Source organism: Hetaerina americana, unplaced genomic scaffold (genome assembly GCF_022747635.1).
Source record: "Hetaerina americana unplaced genomic scaffold, ioHetAmer1.1.p SCAF_29, whole genome shotgun sequence".
NCBI classification, from domain to species: Eukaryota; Metazoa; Arthropoda; class Insecta; order Odonata; family Calopterygidae; genus Hetaerina; species Hetaerina americana.
In genome coordinates this window covers 4,181,654-4,200,748 of record NW_027286863.1, presented here as the reverse complement: position 1 = coordinate 4,200,748, position 19,095 = coordinate 4,181,654, and the positions used below count along the sequence as shown (strand labels likewise).

At 40.8% G+C, this 19,095-nt stretch overlaps 1 protein-coding gene across 1 annotated transcript in view; it reads right to left on the bottom strand.

Annotated features, from left to right (window-relative positions):
• Nucleotides 1-19,095, bottom strand: part of LOC139689920 (clavesin-2-like) — a 109,285-nt gene that overhangs the window by 7,055 nt on the left and 83,135 nt on the right. Inside the window, exons 3-4 of the mRNA XM_071587047.1 lie at nt 10,090-10,249; nt 1,286-1,538 (exon numbers count right to left, since the gene is read on the bottom strand). Coding sequence (XP_071443148.1) covers nt 1,286-1,538; nt 10,090-10,249 — 413 coding nt within the window. The remainder of the gene's footprint in view (nt 1-1,285; nt 1,539-10,089; nt 10,250-19,095) is intronic.

The window sequence follows — 19,095 nt, the reverse complement described above, 5'->3', positions numbered from 1 at the left end:
AAAAAAATGAGGATTGGTTGGTAATTTGTACGAATGGTCTGTTATTAAGTCAACATTCGAATTTAATTAACCAATACGGCAGAGTCAATGCAATGACAGAAAAGTAAATTAGATATTAAATAAACAGAGAGTTGAAAACATAGCTTTCCTTACTTGGGGATGACATTATCTTAACTTCAATTTTCAGGAAAGGAAATACTTCAGTACCATGAGTAGATTCTCCACTACAAGCTAACTTACCGGTAAAAAAAAAGTTAAAGGAAATTATACGTGTATGAGTAAGGTCACTTCTTAGTCATGTGTGCTGATATTTCAACTATGATTAAATTTGACCATTAATATGGCTCTATATCATTAGTATTCTGCCAATCAGAGGTAGGCTTTGAATTTTCCATGAAAATGACTACCCATTATTGAAATCCTTGGAACCTCTTCCTCAAGACATTTACTTTGTTAATTTATATTTTATTCTTCTTCAGCTCTTTAACACTTCTCCCATGTTCATGTCATCCATAATATTTTCTACTTTTCATCCAAAATCCCCACTTAATCTATATTCTCTTTTCTATGACAGCATTCCTCAACACTGTATCTCAGAATCTTCCCCATTTTATTTTCTGCTTCCTCAGAATTTTCACTTAAAGCTTTCTTCCCCTCCCTGACCATATGTTATACATATTTAATCATGTGCCCTCTATTGCTTCCAGTTTTATTTTCTCTAGTTTTTTTGTACATCACCATCTTAAAACACTGATCTATGCTCATCTTCTTTAGCCAAAGACCAGGGACACCGAGCTTCCAAGTGACCAAAACTCATAATCCGCACAACTTATTACGATTATTGCAATGTATAAAGAATATGTAATGCCTGAAAACTCATAGTGCATCATTAATTTTAGCGTTTAAACCCATTACAACTATTTTCTGTTAGACAATGCTGATGCCATTTATAACTCCGTGCCACATGGAAATACATCTCAATCTGTGATGCATTACTAACCCAAAAATAAAACGAATTTGCATTTTGTGTTAGAGAGAAATGCTAAAGTGGTTACATAATTAGTTAATGACCTGGACTTCTTTCTTAAGGAGGTAATATTTTCAGGATTCTCTGAGGAAAATCTGAAAATCAGTTCCTATCACTGACTTCCATAATAAGGGTCTCACTAATTGAAAGATGGTTGAGGAGACTAAAAGATGGAACCCTGTTTCATCAAAGAATATTTCTTGTCCTGTGCCTTTCAGAATACCTTGACATGCATATTTATAGATCAATGTTTCTTACTTGTGCACAGGTGAGCACTTTCTTTATCATTGGGAATGCAAGTTTGGAGACATAAGAGAGAGTGATGTTGTTCATGTCAAAGATGAACACGTCTCCAATTATGGGCTCTTCTTCCATCAGCCGTATGTCCCCCGTCATAAACAAGTACTTGAAGCAATCGCGGGTGTTGAACCTGGTGCCATCAGGGTCCATGAATCTGTGGAGGGTGATACGGCAGCCTGCAGGAGTGAGTCTCGGTAGAGGAAACGCTTGCCTGCAAAAAGGTGATGAACGCGGTCAATTACGTACCACAATGGGCAATTGTTGTAAAGATTAAAATAGTTTTCTTGTCAGGCACATGAAATATTGTACACTTCCAGCTTATCAAAATATTACTGTGGGTCATTAATTAAATAATTTCAAATTTATATTTTATTTACCTTTTTATTCTGAAATACTGGTTGGAAATGAAATTTGTCTCCAAATTTATATTCCCAAAATATTAATTCCTGAAGTATTCTCTGAGCCAGCCATATTTAAATTTGGGAAAAACTATTGATTAAAACTGATGTCGTTTAAGAAATTATCAACCATATCAATGCTAGATATTGCTTTTATTAGAATAAAGATAAACTTTATAACAGTTCATGTGGGTTTCTTTATTTTACCGTATGTATTTATTTGCTACAATGAAAATTTGGAAATCTACCTTCTTCACTCAGTTTGAATTGATTTAAAATTACTTAAATATAAGCTGATTATGATTAAATATTACTCAAAATTTATTGATGTAATTAGAGCATCAAAATCTTTAAATTTATATACTAGTTAAAAAAAATAAAAGAATATGGTGAAATAAAAGGCTCTTTAATACCTTTCTTGTGCATGCAGTTGTAAATAAAACATGCCTGTGCTTCAATTTTTCGAACCGTTTTACCATGTTAATTTTTATGTTGACTCACATCTTCATAATTTTGATTCTATTTACCTAATTTGCGCTTATGTGTGAAATCATATAGTAAAGAAATATACAGTTATTACACCGCTGTAGTAATATATGCAGTTCTCGAGGGGGCAATGGTAGGTAAAGCAAGTCTAGAGGCGGTATAAGACAAATGAAACTTCCTAACTAATCATTTTCCTCCATTTTCCCCTCCTACCTCTTTTTTAGGGATATGATTACATTACATTCTTGGTTGATTAAAACGTCTGCAGAAAGATAACTAGCCATTATGTAAATGAAATGGAAAACTGAGAAAATCTATGGTCCATTGTGCTTCTGCCAGGATCCTACTCCTTTTGGCCACCACTCATTGAGGGAGAGTTGTTCAGCATGAAGCCAAGATTACAGTCTCCTTCTTTGTCAGTAAAATAATTAACACTTTAAGAATTATTGTCTCTTCAGTATTTTAAGAAATACGTATCCAATAAAATTTTAAGCTGTCTGCTGCAATTGAGATATTACGATATGTCTTAAAACTAGGAAAACTTTTTGGAAAATAATTGTATTTACAATCGAAAGGGTTTTTGACGCTAATTAAAGTAATTCCGCTGTAAATTATTTCAATTTTGAAATTTGGAAACTTAATCCTTCAAATTTTTTTCTTTGGCAATACTTGTGCTTCCCTTGACTTTCCCTTGTGTTCTTTACATTCCTGTAATTATATACACCATTTAATGTATTGTTGCTGCTAATAAAACACAGGCGAGTTCATCCCACGTTCAACTTTTTATTCGTCCCTGTCTTGTAATAAATTACCACTCGTTATCTGCAGCCCGAATTTGCTAATATTCCTTTGTCCAAATACAGAACTAGCCAATTTAGCCGCTAATCAGGAAAAACACTTTCTCTGTAAACAGCGCCGCTTCCGGCCCATCGTCGTCTCAGGTCACAGCCGTTCAGCATATACTTTTAACACGCGTAAACATCTATCTGCCTTTCGACGCGAAAGTCTGCGAGCAATCACCTTGAAATGTATTTGAAGAGGACGGGGCGAAGTAGGCATTTTTGCGTTCATCAGTCCCGCGGACTGCGATATATAACTCACGGGGATTATTTAGATTCGTTTCAAAATTTCGCAGTAAAGAGGTAAATCTACTAACCAACAGAAAACTTAAAAGGGTCACTGACAGCGTTGCCGTAACGTGGCGAATTAATGCCACCTCCTTCATTCCAGTAGGCAGTCTGCCAACCGGAGTCGAAGTACTGTTTGCTACTTAATTCATTGAAATAGATTGGAAAGGAAGAATCTTAACTTGTGAGAATTTTCAAGCTTACAAAGAGCTCCTGAATGTGGGGACTAACGTTGCTTGATTGAATTGATCGACGAAAGCATTGATAACTTGGACACCATCATCGCGGTTTCTTCATTCCGAAAATCGAGTATATTACGGATAAATCCTAACCGACTGCATTGTTGTTTCTCATTTATTGCCTGTGGAAGACGCACAATTAAATAGGTGTGGATACCCTGGATACGCGGCTCAAAGACCCTTTTTAGTTTGTGAGCGTGGGAGGCCGTCAAGACCGCCGCGAAATGTAGCTTGCCTGCAATGTTTCAAGCTCACTCAATGATAGAAAAACGGAAGGGAAGCGGATCAAAGGAAAGGTGGGAGGGAGAAATGCCAAGTGTACGTAGCGCACTAACATCACCGCGTGTGGGTGTCAGGGCACCCGTTGATTCATAAAGTGAAGCTAGTGAACCAATAATATAATGATATGCTGATGACCGAATTATTATCCTAGTTAAGGAATCAGTGAACGTCGCATGCAAGGGAAAAAGAGTTGGGCCCAGCGAAGCGTGAGAGTAAATTCATCAAGTTATTATATTTAAGTTTTCTTTTTCAAGACGAGGAAATTGGGCGAGGGCCAACCTCGCGTGATTGACTGCGGTTGGGAAGGCTTTAGCAACCAGGGCCGGGGGGATGCGGAAGAACGTGACAATTCCATGACGTAGATTATGGTGGGACCGAAAGTAAAGACCGGGACCATTATCTATTCACCAATGGAAGAAAATGAAAGTCCTTATGTCGGTATAAGGCTCCACCAGAGAACAAAATATGAAATGAGCCTTGAGGAGAGGTTAGGAGTGAATCCAGTGGTAGAAGAATCAGCACAAAACAGATTAAATTGGAAGGAGAATGTTATCCGAGTGCCTTCAAAAAGGATTCTGGTGAAAACGAAGGAATACAAACCATTGGAGAGGAGTGAGACGTGCAGGTTAAGGATGAGAGCGTGAAGTTGAAACGAGCATAATCCTGGGATGGCGTGTGGGAAGAAGAACAGATTCAAGACGAAAAAAGATCGCATGGAAGTATTTTCTATGATGCAAAAAGGCGACGCGGCCATGATTGGACACCCCAATCGGGTGGTCACGGGAATTACATGGGGTGAATTGTGAACACGGGGGTAGAGTATCCGCCGTGAATGGGACGAACGTGGAAAATTGAGTGTTAAATGGTTATCTGGAAACGTAACGCCACATAATACTTTCCTTTTTCCTCTCGGCTCCCAAAGAAAAAGGTGGTTTCTCACGTGGTGTCGTGCTTTCTCCTTTTTCCGGTCTCCCCTCCCATTCCACCAACCTTCTCCTCGCCCGTCCTCCGACTAATTCCGGTGGGCGGTCCCGTTATGTCATCAAGTCTGCGGGGAGTGGGTCACTTTCACCCGAATTGACGCCTCGGGGCTACTGCCTCGGTGTGAACCAAATGCACCCACGTGACCCTCTTGGTCACTGAATTTCCGAATCGATCCTGGTTTAACACTTGGCGATTTTTTACTAGCGATGAGTGAAGAAGAAGCGAAAAGAGAGAAGGTGGGACTTTGATGGACCCAAACCCATGATACAGTATTCAACCTTATCATTATCACCCGAAATTCATTGATCCCTCAGCCTTGTGGTGGGCCCCTGGTATCCTTCACAGAGCTCTCTTCCGTACCCCTACTGTCATTTCATCTCGTCCCATACCATTGCCTTTATACTTTCTCTCTTAATCCACCCTTCCATGCCTTTGGGTACCCTCTCTCCAAGCTGCGTGATTTTTCGGCTACCAGATCTTCCTGAGAAACCATAGGATGCACAGGGAAAGTCCCACTGTCCTAATGTATACATTTCACATGCAGTTGGGGTTAGTAGGGGGTGAGCCCTACCCCATCCAACAAAATGACCGCCAGATTGATAGTTGTAGTTTTTCATGTCTTAGTAAGTGGCTAACCCAGTCCTCTTCCCGTCTTTGTATCTATATTTGCCTTACTTCCTCTCCTTTCAGAGCCTTCATTTTATCTGCCCATCTTATTCCTTCCATTCTGGTGCATGTCCATTTTACATGTTTCCGCTCCAAAGAAAAACAAGCTCCAATCGCAACACTTTCGACATTGCCTTTCAAAGGCTAAGCAGACTTTTAATTACGATTTTAATTTTGCAACTCCATATATTTTCTTGCTCCCTTCATTCCTGCGAAATAAGCCTAATCTTTTCGTACGCTTGCATAGCGTTTTCTCCTCAATCACTCTTCAAAATCCCATTACTTTTCATTATCTCCTGCGTCCACTTTTCTCGCCTTTTCCGAATTTTCTCCAGAAATGCCCTTTTATTATCATTCCTTACCAGACCTAGAAGTTCTTCGTTTGTTTCTCTCTATTTATTAGAATTTGTTTTTTTTCGATTTTTCTCCAAACTCACGTCTCAAAAGCCTCCAATCTTTGCTTATCCTCTTGCCTCAACGATCAAGTTTCGGTGCCGTAAAACTACGCTCCACATTAAAGTTCTATAGCCTTTTTATTACATAATTACTTAGGGACATCGTCATCACGATTATTGGTTACTCATAAAGTGCCGTCACTTCGCCAGTGAAACTAGTTCTGGGCCATGTCTCGAGAATGACCCATATTATTCTCACTTCCTCATAAACATTTTGAGAAACTCATTTTGAAAATAAAGCAATCGTAGTATTCTACAGAAAGTTAGCTGGAATGACGCGTTTCACCGGACACCCGTGGATAAATCATCAATACTCCAGGAATCAAGATTTGTATCGCGTAAACTCAACATATTGGAATGCAAGAGCAATGGTACGAATCGCCATCTTCTTGGGTTGCTCTGCCGCGTGGCAGGTCTTCACATGATTGACCTCATGATGTCTTCCTCTGTCATGAGCCATTCATTCCCTAGACTTCTTCAAATTTGCTCCCAATCCTAACCATACCCAACCCTATATACGTATATGTATATATATATATATATATATTTCTCCCTCTTGCTCTCTCATCCCTTTTACCGTTTCCTCATTGGAATTGGGCAAAGAGGAATGAAATATTCACGCCGTCCACGAGTGACGTACGTACTAGGGAGTGGGGGATCCTGGGTCTTGACGCTCCGAGGAGTGGGAGGAGCTTGGCTATCCGTGGCTTCGCCTGAGTTACGACGAGATCAAATACATAGACCAATGCGTTCAGTTAAATAGCCCTTTAGAGTTGGAACTTCTCGCTTTTGACAAGACACATTGATCAGCGCGGTATCGTGGCAAGAAGTAACAGCGTTGTATTCCACGTCTTATCTTGCAATTTTTGCTCTTTTAGAATTTTAATGTGCTTTCTTCATTTTCCTTAAGTGTGGAGATGATGCGGCAATGCTCCGAAAACGACATTGTTTATGCCAAAACAACCAAACGAGTGAAAACCGCGCTGAGGTAGGGAGCATCTTTTTGGGGGTATTGCGCTCCAGCGTGACTTCTCGTGAGAGTGGTGGGGAAGGGGAGGTGGGGGTTGAAGACGGACAACAGGACGAGACGTCACTCATGGAGGACGCTTCATAAAACTGATTTTTTATCGACCGAAGTGATTAGGGATGTTCAGAAAACTACGCATCGAATTAGAATTTGTTTATGCCTCTGACATGTTTTCTTTTCCTGGGTGAAATCAATCATGTTTGCCGCGGCTCAATGCAGCGGTGCCCCCACCCCTCCGCCAAGTTTCTCACTCATCTCCTCCCCCGTTTGATGAAAACTCACAGAAATCCGGGACCCACTCTATTTATACTTGAATGCTTTTACTGTTAAAGGTATTATTTCGAATGCTTCATGGATTATATTTTAAAACGAATATAAAGCGTATTTGGAAATATTGCGAAAAAAATCTTATCGCATTTTAAGCTGCACAATGAAGGCAATAGAGACTGTTAAGTACTTCATTGTACTGATATCAAATGGCGCCGAGGATACATACGTGAATACTCCCCTTCAACCAACTCATTACAACACATACCGTAGTTTTTTTATAGACTTTTCCTTTGACTTAAAAAGTTTGGGTATGTTTATTTTTTTCGACCAACTCTTCGAAAAATTGAATGGCATCGTAGAATCAATGATTCCTCCTCCCCTTCCGAGGACCCCCCCTGAGCCCGGAGCACCCCTTCTATTGGGCGGGACACTCGGGCGGAGAGCCCTGGACCCGTGAAATACAGATGGGGCCATTAAGTATCGGGCCATTTGATTTATGGACATCTGAATTCTCGGAGAAATTGCATTTGGCAGGAAAGAACCTCGAGAACTTGAATGCGGTTTCACTTACCTTAGGATTGCCTTTGGTCCGCGGGGAGACCAACCAACCATTTTGGTTGATGATTGTTGTTGCTGTGTTTCAAGGAAAATGTAATTCAAATGATTTATTACTGTGAAGCCAAAAGGAACTGGTTCTAGCATGACTTTGGGCTTTTGGCCGCAAAAACGCAGAGGTAAAAAAGAAAGGGGTCAGAAATATATAGAGAAATCAGATGAAACGGTTGATGCCTGAGAAAGATTCACTTTCGCAAATGAAAAACACGAATGCACGTAGAAGGACGAGGGAAGAACATAGAAAAGACCACAATTTTAAGGCCCAATATTATTATTTTAACCGCACAGGTGAATAATTTTTCTGTTGAGTCACATTACGCAGAAATGATGATTTTGAAGAAGATCAATCTCTCTCTCCAGTCAAAATACTCCACTTTGCTCATATTTCTTTAAATTATTGAATGGGATAATCTTGGCCAATGGAAATATTTTACAGTTCTATTCTCTCTATCCCAAAATTCTTGGCTGCTGGTTATAATGGCCTTTATCGGAGTTAGAGCAGAAATATGATTTGAACAACTAATCTTCGAGAACTTGTGTGAGCTTTCTTATAGCTATCACATAAAGTATTATTGACCTAGATACATATTTAATAGTCCATGGGGAATTTGTGCGTATGGGATACGAGTTCAATAAAAATCTAATGTTCCGGACAACCTTTAAGACTCAGCTCCTTTTATAGGTAGCATTTGCAATCGTCCAAGGGAAGGATTTTAGGGAAACAATCTCTGTCTTCGTAGGAAGAATGTTCCTCAATCCTGTATTTTGAGGGCGTTTTTATGTACCTTCAATCAGCGAGCTAATAATTGAAGAAATAATACTAATTGTGAATAATCAGTTCTTACTCCAATGGCACGCATTTATCACTATTACGACCACTAAGCGAGGCTCGCCCCTCCAAAGTACGGGGATGAAAGAGATAATCAGAACCTTGTCCTGGGAAATAAAGATCATGTTTCTTAATTGCGTCAAGTTTTATTTCGTTTCGAAAGTATTTCCCTTCTTTTTAAGGGAATGGAATGATTGAGCTCCTACTAGGCACATTCAATTAAAAAGATGATTTCAAGGCGAAGAAAGAGCTCTAAGAAAAATCACAAGAAAAAAAATGAACTCACGTGACAAACTTTTGAGACACGATAGATTACCTCAATGTAGTGGTTGACGGGCAAACGGAATGGAAAGGGACTCCAGAGGAAGGTCCCAGGCGAGATACTAAATGAGAAGGACCAAAGGTCGACGCGAGCGGATGTGAATGCATGAAGATGTTAGCTGATTAAGGACACGAGTGGAGAGAGACAGCCGTCATATTGATCACATCGTCGATGACTGCTGTGAACAGCAATGGACGCAGAAAACGAATCTTGAAATTCAAGGCTCTCACGTACGTATTATGTTCAAGGCGTAATTGTTTCAGATTTTCGTTTCTCAAGAAATTAGATAATAAAGATTTTGAGAATTTTCATTCGTCGAGAATCTCGAGGGATACTGGAAGAGGCAGAGACGTAATTTACTGTATTCAACACACAAAAAATCAATCCCAGTACAGATACTTTCAAGCTTTGTTTTTAAAGAGTGGGATAAAATACCTCTCATAAATGTTTTTTCATGCGAATGAATTTTTAACCACAAATTATTGTAATATGTCACAGCATGGGGATGTCTTGAACACTTGAAAAATTAATTATTAAAAAAACTTCTTCAGTAAACCTAAAATTATCTTCGGCGTTGATAGATCTATCCGTTGATATATCTAAAACCTCTCTGTAGCATCGAAAAATATTTGAAATGACATATTGAAAATCAAAATGTAAAACAAGTTCATTTTCAATCAGTAAGAGGAGATTCAAGCTTCTTATTTTTTAAGTACATAAGATATAAACACAATATATGTTAATATGAAATAGAGAAGATGCAAAATCCTATCTGAAGATTAACAAAAGAAAGTTTCCTATAATTTTATGAGAAATTCGATGCATGCCATTTTTGATTACTAACCAACCTTTTCCTAGCAATGTCAATGTCCCAAAGCTTTTTTTATTAAATGTATCAATTCCATCTTACCCTTTTTGTAGCATATTAGAAAAAATGTTTTGTAATTAGTGACACCCCCGGCAAAAATGTGCAGCATCCACCGTAGGGCAGCGAAACCACAAAGAATGTGAATGCTTGCCGCCGACGTCTCTGGCACGATTCCAAACTTGCTGGTTACTTACATGAAGGCGCAGGCGTCCTGTATCTCCGGGCTGAGCGGATCCCGCTGAGAGAATAGTTCCGGCATGACCTCCCTCACCGTGAAGTACATGTCCATCTTCGACTTCACTCTCTCCCGGTCGTGCTTGCAGCCCCGGACGAAGGCGAGGATGAGACGATCCTCTGGAAGATGAGAGGAAAAGGCGTGATAAGAGTACCAGCTTCCACTCAATGATAAAAAGGTTGATCAAAATCCCCATGCCTAAAGTACATTTTGACCGCGAACTAAATACAATTAAACGCATCGCCGTCAACAATGGTTACAAGGAGGATTTGATCAACTCCTTACTCCGGGAGAAAGGGATTTAGCTTGCCACTAGCATAACAACCTCCCTACAAACGGAACGGACCATGGAAACCCGAAAATGGTGCAAAATCCCCTTTATCAACAACAAATCGTACCAGTTAGCCAACGCACTCCCGAAGACAAATATAGGGCCTCTTTTTTCACCCCCTTCAACATACGAAACTCCTCTGCAAATACAAGGATACCATCGACAATACAAGGAAGAGTGGTGTGTATGCGATACAGTGTAATGCCACCATATACGTGGGCCAAACGGGTAGGAATTTCTCCAGCCGAATCAAATAACACGAGAAGCGCACGATCTTAGGCAACACTACTTTAATGATCGCCAAACACTTGCTCGAGACTGACCACACCTGTGATTTTCAATTACAAGTGCTGCTGCATGTGTCGAATAAATGCAGAAAATTAGACGCGTTGGAACAATTGTAAATGGTCCAACGAGTAAAGAAGAAACCCCCCCTCCTCAATGACACGGAGTTCACTTCCTCCTCCTCCCCCCTCCTTTTCATCAACTTTCGCTGGTAAACTTTGTCCACGCGTGACACACAACCGCCCCCTACCTTGAGTGCTTTCTCCTCCCCCCCTCCCAGTGTGTGAGATAAGTGGGGGGATTCCACCACCACCCTTCCAGAAGGGCCTACTCCTTGGCCTCCATACCCCGGCCCGCCTACAGATGGTTTATTGGAGACTGCGAAAACGCTGTTATCGCTATTTCTTGTAAAAGTCTCCCTTGTCTTCCCATCCCCTTCTCCTTCCCCCCTCTCCCCTCCCCTCGGTTCCTACCACGTCCTCTCCCCTCCTTCCGGGATGTCTGCGCACAACTCCAGTCTGTTACCTGAAGATGATGTAATACATCGAAACCCGGTCGTAAAATAAAAACTTTATCAAGTGGTAAAGTGCTTCGATCAGTTATTCATGCACTTTATTCCAATTTACAAGTGCACTTTATTCCAATGTTTGTGGGTTTCGTTCAGAAATGATGAGCACTGTATGCGATAAACGGACAATACTCGTAAATCAATGAATTGACAGCAACCATTATGAAACCGTTCGTTCGCCATATCCCATCTCTTTGGGTCGGTTCGCATTGGATGCAAGAACTAAAGACACGCGGCTGAATTTGTTGACGTGCGCGTGCACTTGTACGGATGCATCCACGCTCTGCTTCCACAACTATGCAGCACAAAACGCAGGCCCTCTCTTTCTTTAAATTCGAAGTTCTTACGTCACCCTAGATGCCACAGATGATGTCCTTGAAACGCTTTCTTATATTCTCCAATCACACGTGATCGCCGCTCGTATTACGGCGCCCAAATACCCTCCTCGTAGAGAATGTCACAAGTCTCAAGAAAAAGCATTAAACGAGAGAAACATTCACTAAATGTTCAAAGTTCATTTCGTGCGTCAAGAGCCATTATTATTATTATTTCACCTTTCCTCCGCGGATTGAAAACAAAAAAATCAAGCGTTAGACGGAATAATCCCATTGGTCAACGTAAGAGAAGAGGAGAGCTAAGGGATTGGCAGAACTTGGTAGAAAAGAATCATTGCGAATGATGCGAGAGTTCTTGCGTTCAATATGAATCGGCCTTTTTTTCTCAATGTGATGTGGTCGCGTCGAATATGACGTCAAATCAACACCATTGGACATTTCGCACCTTTCCTCGAACGCACCTAGTTTCCTCGGTGTGACGTCTTCGGCGACGAATGTGACGGAGGTCGAAAACGGATTCGGAGATTTAAAGAGGCATCGCTCGGGCGCGGCGACCCCTTGATGTCCCTCGCAGTGTGAATTTTCCTCCCTTCACCCCTGATCCACGCTAAATGTTTCCGCCCCAAACCCCGTCCACCTGACGTGGGTGAGTCTGCGCGAATTGGGGGGATCGGGATGGTGCGGTGGCTAACGTACAGGCTTTCCACCGAGAGGGCCCGTGTTCCAATCCTTGAGGCAACAAATATTTTTCAGCGGTATCCTGATCCTTACTTGAGGTGCTTTGTACGACATCCGTCGGATGGGACGTTCGGTTAAACTGCGGACCCCTCGGCGCCTTTCGTTATTAGAGTAGGCTAATGCCGACGCCGGGTTTCTCTCCACCCTTCCTCCCTCCCCATACATCCCCAATGGCGCAAATGACCTCACCTGTCGGTCGCCTCCCCTAAAAACCACTACTGCGGACTGGTTGGCTTTTGAACACAGATATCAAGGCCGTGCAAGACGGAATTTGCATAATCGAGGTGCATTTTCACTCCATTTCCATGCCCTCCCATCCCGGCGATGCTCACCCCCGCCGAAGAGAGAGGTTCCCCGTGATGTGGGCGGTTTGACGTGAGAAATCAAATGGCTCACACACCGGACGTCATTGTTTTGACGGGTACCCTAGAGGGAGATGTCTCCTGACCACGCATTCCACGCCACAGTGCCGTGGTCCGTGAAGACCGACCATTCCATGCTGTCTCCACTTTGTACATTGACCTCATTGCTTCATTTTTTTCTACCGCTCACTTCAAAACCATATCTTGTTTAGGTTACCTAGGAAGGAAAAGTTTTTTAAATCAAGCAATTTCACTTGTAGTGTTATTCATTTATTCCTGATCGCTGTGCTTCGAGGGTTTTAATCGCGCTAGAAATAACACAATTCGAATCTCAGCACAATTAACTTTGAAAAGAGAGAGAATAGATTTAGAATATTCATTGCTCGGGGAGTCATGAATTCCCATGGGACATAGTAAGCGACGTAATCATTGCGATAGAGACGTTACAGGCGAGAGAGAGAGAGAGATAGAATGTATTCCACTTTTGTAAACCTTCCTCTAAAAGAAAAGGACAAATATTTCAGCATTACAAAAGGAAAAGAAAAGATTTTTAATATGCTCTCAAGGTTATGGTAATTCCCAACAGGGAAAAGTTGCGCATTTACACCTATTCAAATCTCCAGCTAAGAGGTGACGTCTTTCGGCCGTTTTTTATGCTTGAAAACCTTTCGGGCCCTTTTCCCCCTTCGGCTCAGGTGATTGGCTGTTCAATGCGGCATGCCCGTGTATATCTAGCGGTACGGATGGGCATGGCGCGGAATGACCCCGAACAGGGTAAAAACCAGCTCAAGACTCGTACAAAGGCTCGACTACTAACCAGACCATGAACGAGATAGAATTTCAGACGGGTGATGATTCAATTACTTAGGAATTAGTGCTTCATTACTTAAAATTCACCAAACAGATCAAACATCATCTTCCTTACTGTGGTATAAAATTGGATAAACTTTTTGTATCCAAAGATTGGGGCTGCCGTTAACCTAAACCGACAATCGCAGACAGATCCTCCATTATTGGAAATTAATTGTTAAATTCTGAATTTTTTTCGAAAAATAACTGTTTTTGCTAATATATTGCACATGCAATCAGCTTTCAAATTATAATTGCGTGCAATGGCAATTGTTCGCAAAATATAAACTTCGCTTGCATTAGGGAAGAATACATTTCAAATCTAGGTAAAAAAGCCTTTCGGTCGAATAAGAATAAAATCAAGCGCTCCAGAAAAAAGTGTATTCAAAAACAGATGATGTGTTGAACGCAACTGAACTTTCAGGTTATCTCTGAAGTAAAAATACCGATTTGTTGTACCGAATAAAATTGAGTGGGAAGATGCATTAATATTTTTACTTTAGTGATATTGGATTTACACAAAGTTAAGCCTGAAAACATCAAATAGATTAAAGTTATCTTTCTCCTACCGATTCAAGAGGAAATGGAGCTTGCCTAGGTTAAAACTAGATATAAGGGGTTAGAACTTGTAAGAAACGAGCGTTATCCTTTATGATACAAAAAATGGCCGGAGAGGAGGAACTGTATAATGAAGAGATAAAGGCGCAGGAGTTTGGATATTGAAACCGCAGCCGAACATTAAGTGTCGCAAGTCACTTGCGTACAGGAGGAGCTGAAAATGCCATTTTCACATGGAAGAAAGCTCTCTAAAGAAATATTCGCAAACAAGAAGTACCAACAGAACGAACTGAAACTTATCCATAAAATTTTGGTGATATTTGTATGCTTGTATTCAAAACATGGGTAGCAATATTGCTCATTTTGAAGATAGAAACTTCATATTATTCATGTTATTCCATGGATTTTTAAGGATTAAAAGCTAATAAGATAAATTTTTTTAAAAACGAAGTACTTTTAAATAAAGACTTTGGTTCATGTGTGATCGGGCCATCGGCAATTTAGACGATTATTTTAATTTAGCTATTTGAAACATTTTCGTTTAATTTTAAATTTACTGCGTAGTATATGGCTGCAAATCAGCAGTTGGCAGTTTAATATAAGGGATACGCTGAGCTGTAGAAAGCGGAAGGAAATTCGTACTGCACTGTGATTGCCCAAGGAGGCTAAGTTGATTCTTAGCAACAACACTGATTCTCGTAATAATTGATTCATTTTTATTTTATTGGGTATACTTATGAATGAGTTTTCCATTTGACCAAATCTGTGGCCACTTATTCTCATTTACAATTATACCATCACATCCACATATGTGTCGGAATTCAATATTGCGGTCAAGAAGTGCCTTCAACGAAGGCCACAAATTTGCTTGCCTGGCCGAGTTTCACACCACGCTATGCTCTAGTTCAAATTGTCTCCGGTTTATTGAATTCGATCACTTGTCCTATATTTTTTTCCTTAGAAAAATATTCTGAGGAGTCTTCATTTAAATATCTCTTCTGAAGAAAAATCAGGTAAATTTGCTTAAGAAATATACCTACCTATTGTTTGGGAAGGATTATTGCAGAAGATGTTGAGCAAAAACGATGTAGACCGTTTTAAACAAAGCATGTGATAAGGGCAGACAGATATCCGAGTGGCTGAGATCTCAGAGTCAAATGAGATGGAATCACCAAATTTATTATGTCGCGAAATGTTTATTGACAATAGGAACGGGCAAGTATAAAGCCTGAAGGAAGTATCATCTTTACCGGTCATTGAACAATAGAAGCGCGTGGTATAATATAAATATATATTTTTATATGTATGCATAAAAAAATATATGCATATATATATAAATATATACATATATATACACACACACATATATGTATATATATATATATGTATATATATATATATATATATATATATATATATATATATATATATATATCCAGGGGGAAAGGGTTGGACTACTGACCGGAGGGACCCGGTTTCGATTCCCGGGCAAGGCGCTCTGGGCACCTGCAGCTCCACCCAAGCTATGTGATATTTCGGGTACCAGGTCTTCCTAGGAAACCATAAACGGCACAGGGAAAGGAACAGGCCCCCCTACCCTGATGTGTGAATTTCAAACGCCGTCGGGCTTAGTACTGGGTAAACTTTGCCATCACCTACCAAACCGACCTTAGGGTTGATTACTGTGTTTATGGTTTATATATATATATATATATATATATATATATATATATATATATATATATATATACATATATACATATATATATGTGTATATATATACCACCTCAATTATGTATATATATACATAAATAAATAGTATGCAACCCATCTCCGGGCTACAACCTTGACGTGGCGGAAGGGCTTGTGCGTTCCGATGACCCCTAGAGCTGTGCTGGCGGGAGCAATAATAACTGCTCCTGGTAGGGTCACCCATGCCAGATAGGTCGAAGGTTATGAGCCAGACGGAAGGTAGTCCACGCAGCGTCTGTTCCTCAGTGAGGCGGCTACAATGGCGTCTGACCCCAGTGGGGCGGCCAGTAAGTGATGGTGTCACGTTAAAACACTACTGAGGAAGGCAACGGGAAACCACCTCAATTATCATTCCCAAGACTTAAATCATGGACAAAACAGAGATTTTGAGTCCTGGCAACTACGGGGCTCGGCCCAATCGGCTGGGTGTCGTGCCCGGCAGCGTGGGAGGCAAGGTTTCCGCGGTCGTCATCCTACGAAACCCTTCCAAGGGAAAACCAGCAGCAGCAGGACAGACGACGCAGGAGAAGAAGACCAAATTAGTTAAAATAGGAACGTGGAATGTTAGGACAATGATAAGGACAGAGAAATTGGAGAATGTTAAGCGAGAGATGGAAAGGGGAAATATAGATATTTTAGGTCTATGCGAGGTGAGATGGAGGGATAGCGGGGATTACTGGAGTGATCAGTATAGAATAATATACAGCGGCGGGGACGAGAGCCAACGAGGGGTTGCCATTGTATTAAATGAAGAGGTAGGAAGAAGCGTAGTCAACATAGAGCAGGTAACGGATAGAATACTACTAGTAGAGATAAAAGCAGAAACCAACGAACTTGGTCATTATTCAGGTATACATGCCACCGAGCAACCATAAGGAAGAAGAGGTCGATAGGATATACGATTAGTTAGAGGACATAATCGCGTGTGTTCCTGCAGGGAAACATTTGATAGTGATGGGGGATTGGAATGCGACGGTAGGCGAAGGAAGAGATGGTGACGAGGTCGGGGACTACGGTTTAGGCACGAGGAATGACCGCGGGGAGAAAGCAGTTGAGTTCTGCAGGAGACAGGGGCTACTCATCACCAACACTTGGTTTAGACACCACAAAAAACGCAGGTATACATGGAAAATGCCAGGTGACTCAGAAAGGTATCAGCTAGATGATATTCTGGTTAGACACAGGTTTAGGAACAGTGTGATAAATTCGCACAGCTTCCCGGGAGCGGATGCGGACTCTGACCACAATTTAGTTGTTATGAAATGTAGCGTCCGTTTCAAAAAGATAAGGCATGGGCGGCGAGTTAGAAAATGGAATTTAGAAGCATTAAATGGTTTGAAAAGGAAGGAATACAAACAGACGGTAGAGGAAATCGTGGAGGATGGTAAAGAGCTAAGTACAATCGAAGAAAAATGGGTATCAAGAAAGGGTTGTCTAAAGCCGCAAAAGACACTATTGTAACCGTTAACGCTAAAAGGACTACGAAACCATGGATCGCGGTTGAGATGATTACAAATATGGTTAAGTGGCGAAAATGGAAGAATGTAAATACAGAATTAGGCAAAATGAAGTACAAAGAATTGAACAATAAATTGAGGCGGGCCACAAATAAAGCAAAAGAAGCATGGTGGAAGACGCAGTGCGAGGATATGGAAAGTCTGCAGAGGAAGGGTGAAATCGGTGCGCTGGTCAGCAAAGTTAAATCTTTATCGGGAAGTAAGAAAGGGAGATCAACGATAGCAGTTAGAGATAAGGCGGGTAAGATAATAGTTGACGCAGGAAAGATTTAAGAGAGATGGAAGGAATATATAGAAGAACTGTATAGTAAAGAGCTTTGACCAACAAAGTTAGACATAGAAAAGGAACATGACGTAGAGGAAGATAGCTTAGGTCCAGGAATACTAGACAATGAGATAGGAAGGGCATTAAGGGAGATGAAGCTAAATAAGGCCGTGGGGGTGGATAACATTGCCGCGGGACTTTTAAAATGCTTCGCGAGTGGGAAACGGGGAGACCAGTTGGGCAATGTTAGAAAGAGGTGTAAGGCAGGGTTGCCCATTATCACCGTTGCTGTTCAACCTGTATGCAGAGGAAATGATTAAAGAGGCATGGGAAGAACTGGAGGTAGGAATGAAAGTGGGCGGGGAATTCGTAAAATCAGTTAGGTTTGCTGATGACCAAGCTTTAGTTTGTCAGTCAGCCAAGGGGCTGCAAGCATTGCTTAGTGAATTGGAAATTCAGTGCGACAGGTATGGGATGAGAATCAATGTTAATAAAACAAAGGTTATGCGATTTTCTAGAAAGAAAAAGGCTAAGCTAAACATTAAAATAGGAGGGCAAAAACTAGAGCAGGTGGAACAATTCACGTATCTCGGCAGTGTTTTGGACCAACACGGTCAAAGTAGTAGGGACGAAAGGAGAAGAATTGCGCTAGGCAAAGAGGCATTCCCGATAAGACTTTACGTGGGTTATTGCCAGGTTTCCCGTTCCTGAGGCGGAATTTGCACCCGAGACCTTCAGGTTAGAAGGCAAGCTCATAGCCCAACTGAGTCCATGCAAAGAAAATCATACACTTAGTTTCCGACAAGGATTTTTCGTTAATTGCTATAGCAAATCATTCGTTTAACACTGCGTTAGAATCTAACTTAAATTCATCATTATGGTAAATCGAGTATGGTAATCCATTAAATTAATACCTCCCCTGATGAAGTCACGTTAGAATACCTTGAACCCATTGAGAAAATACATTCCATCATTTTTTGAACGTCCTTCAAATTAGATAGTAGTGATATTCCAAGGTGAAAACTTTAAGAACATTTCATGGAGTTGAAAGTTTACTTCCAAAATCAAATCAATTTTCCCGCGATTTTTTGCTCTATCTATATATTGTCAAATGTTTGTCCTTTGGAAGGACAATTTGGTTAATCATACTTTTGTTGCGAACGGCATCAGGGGGTTAAGCGCTAATTTACTCAACAAACTTCAGTGTCGTCTCTTCTTGCTATCGGCACCGTGAATTTCCGTCTTGCATTCTTTATTTCCCTGATTTGGATCCTTACAGTGTAACCTCGGATCCGAATCAACTTGCTGACGCCAATCTTTCTCGCTGAACCCATAGAATATAGAAAGAATTAATCGGAGCTAGGAAAAATATATTTATTAACATTTTGAATGGAAATGCTCGGGA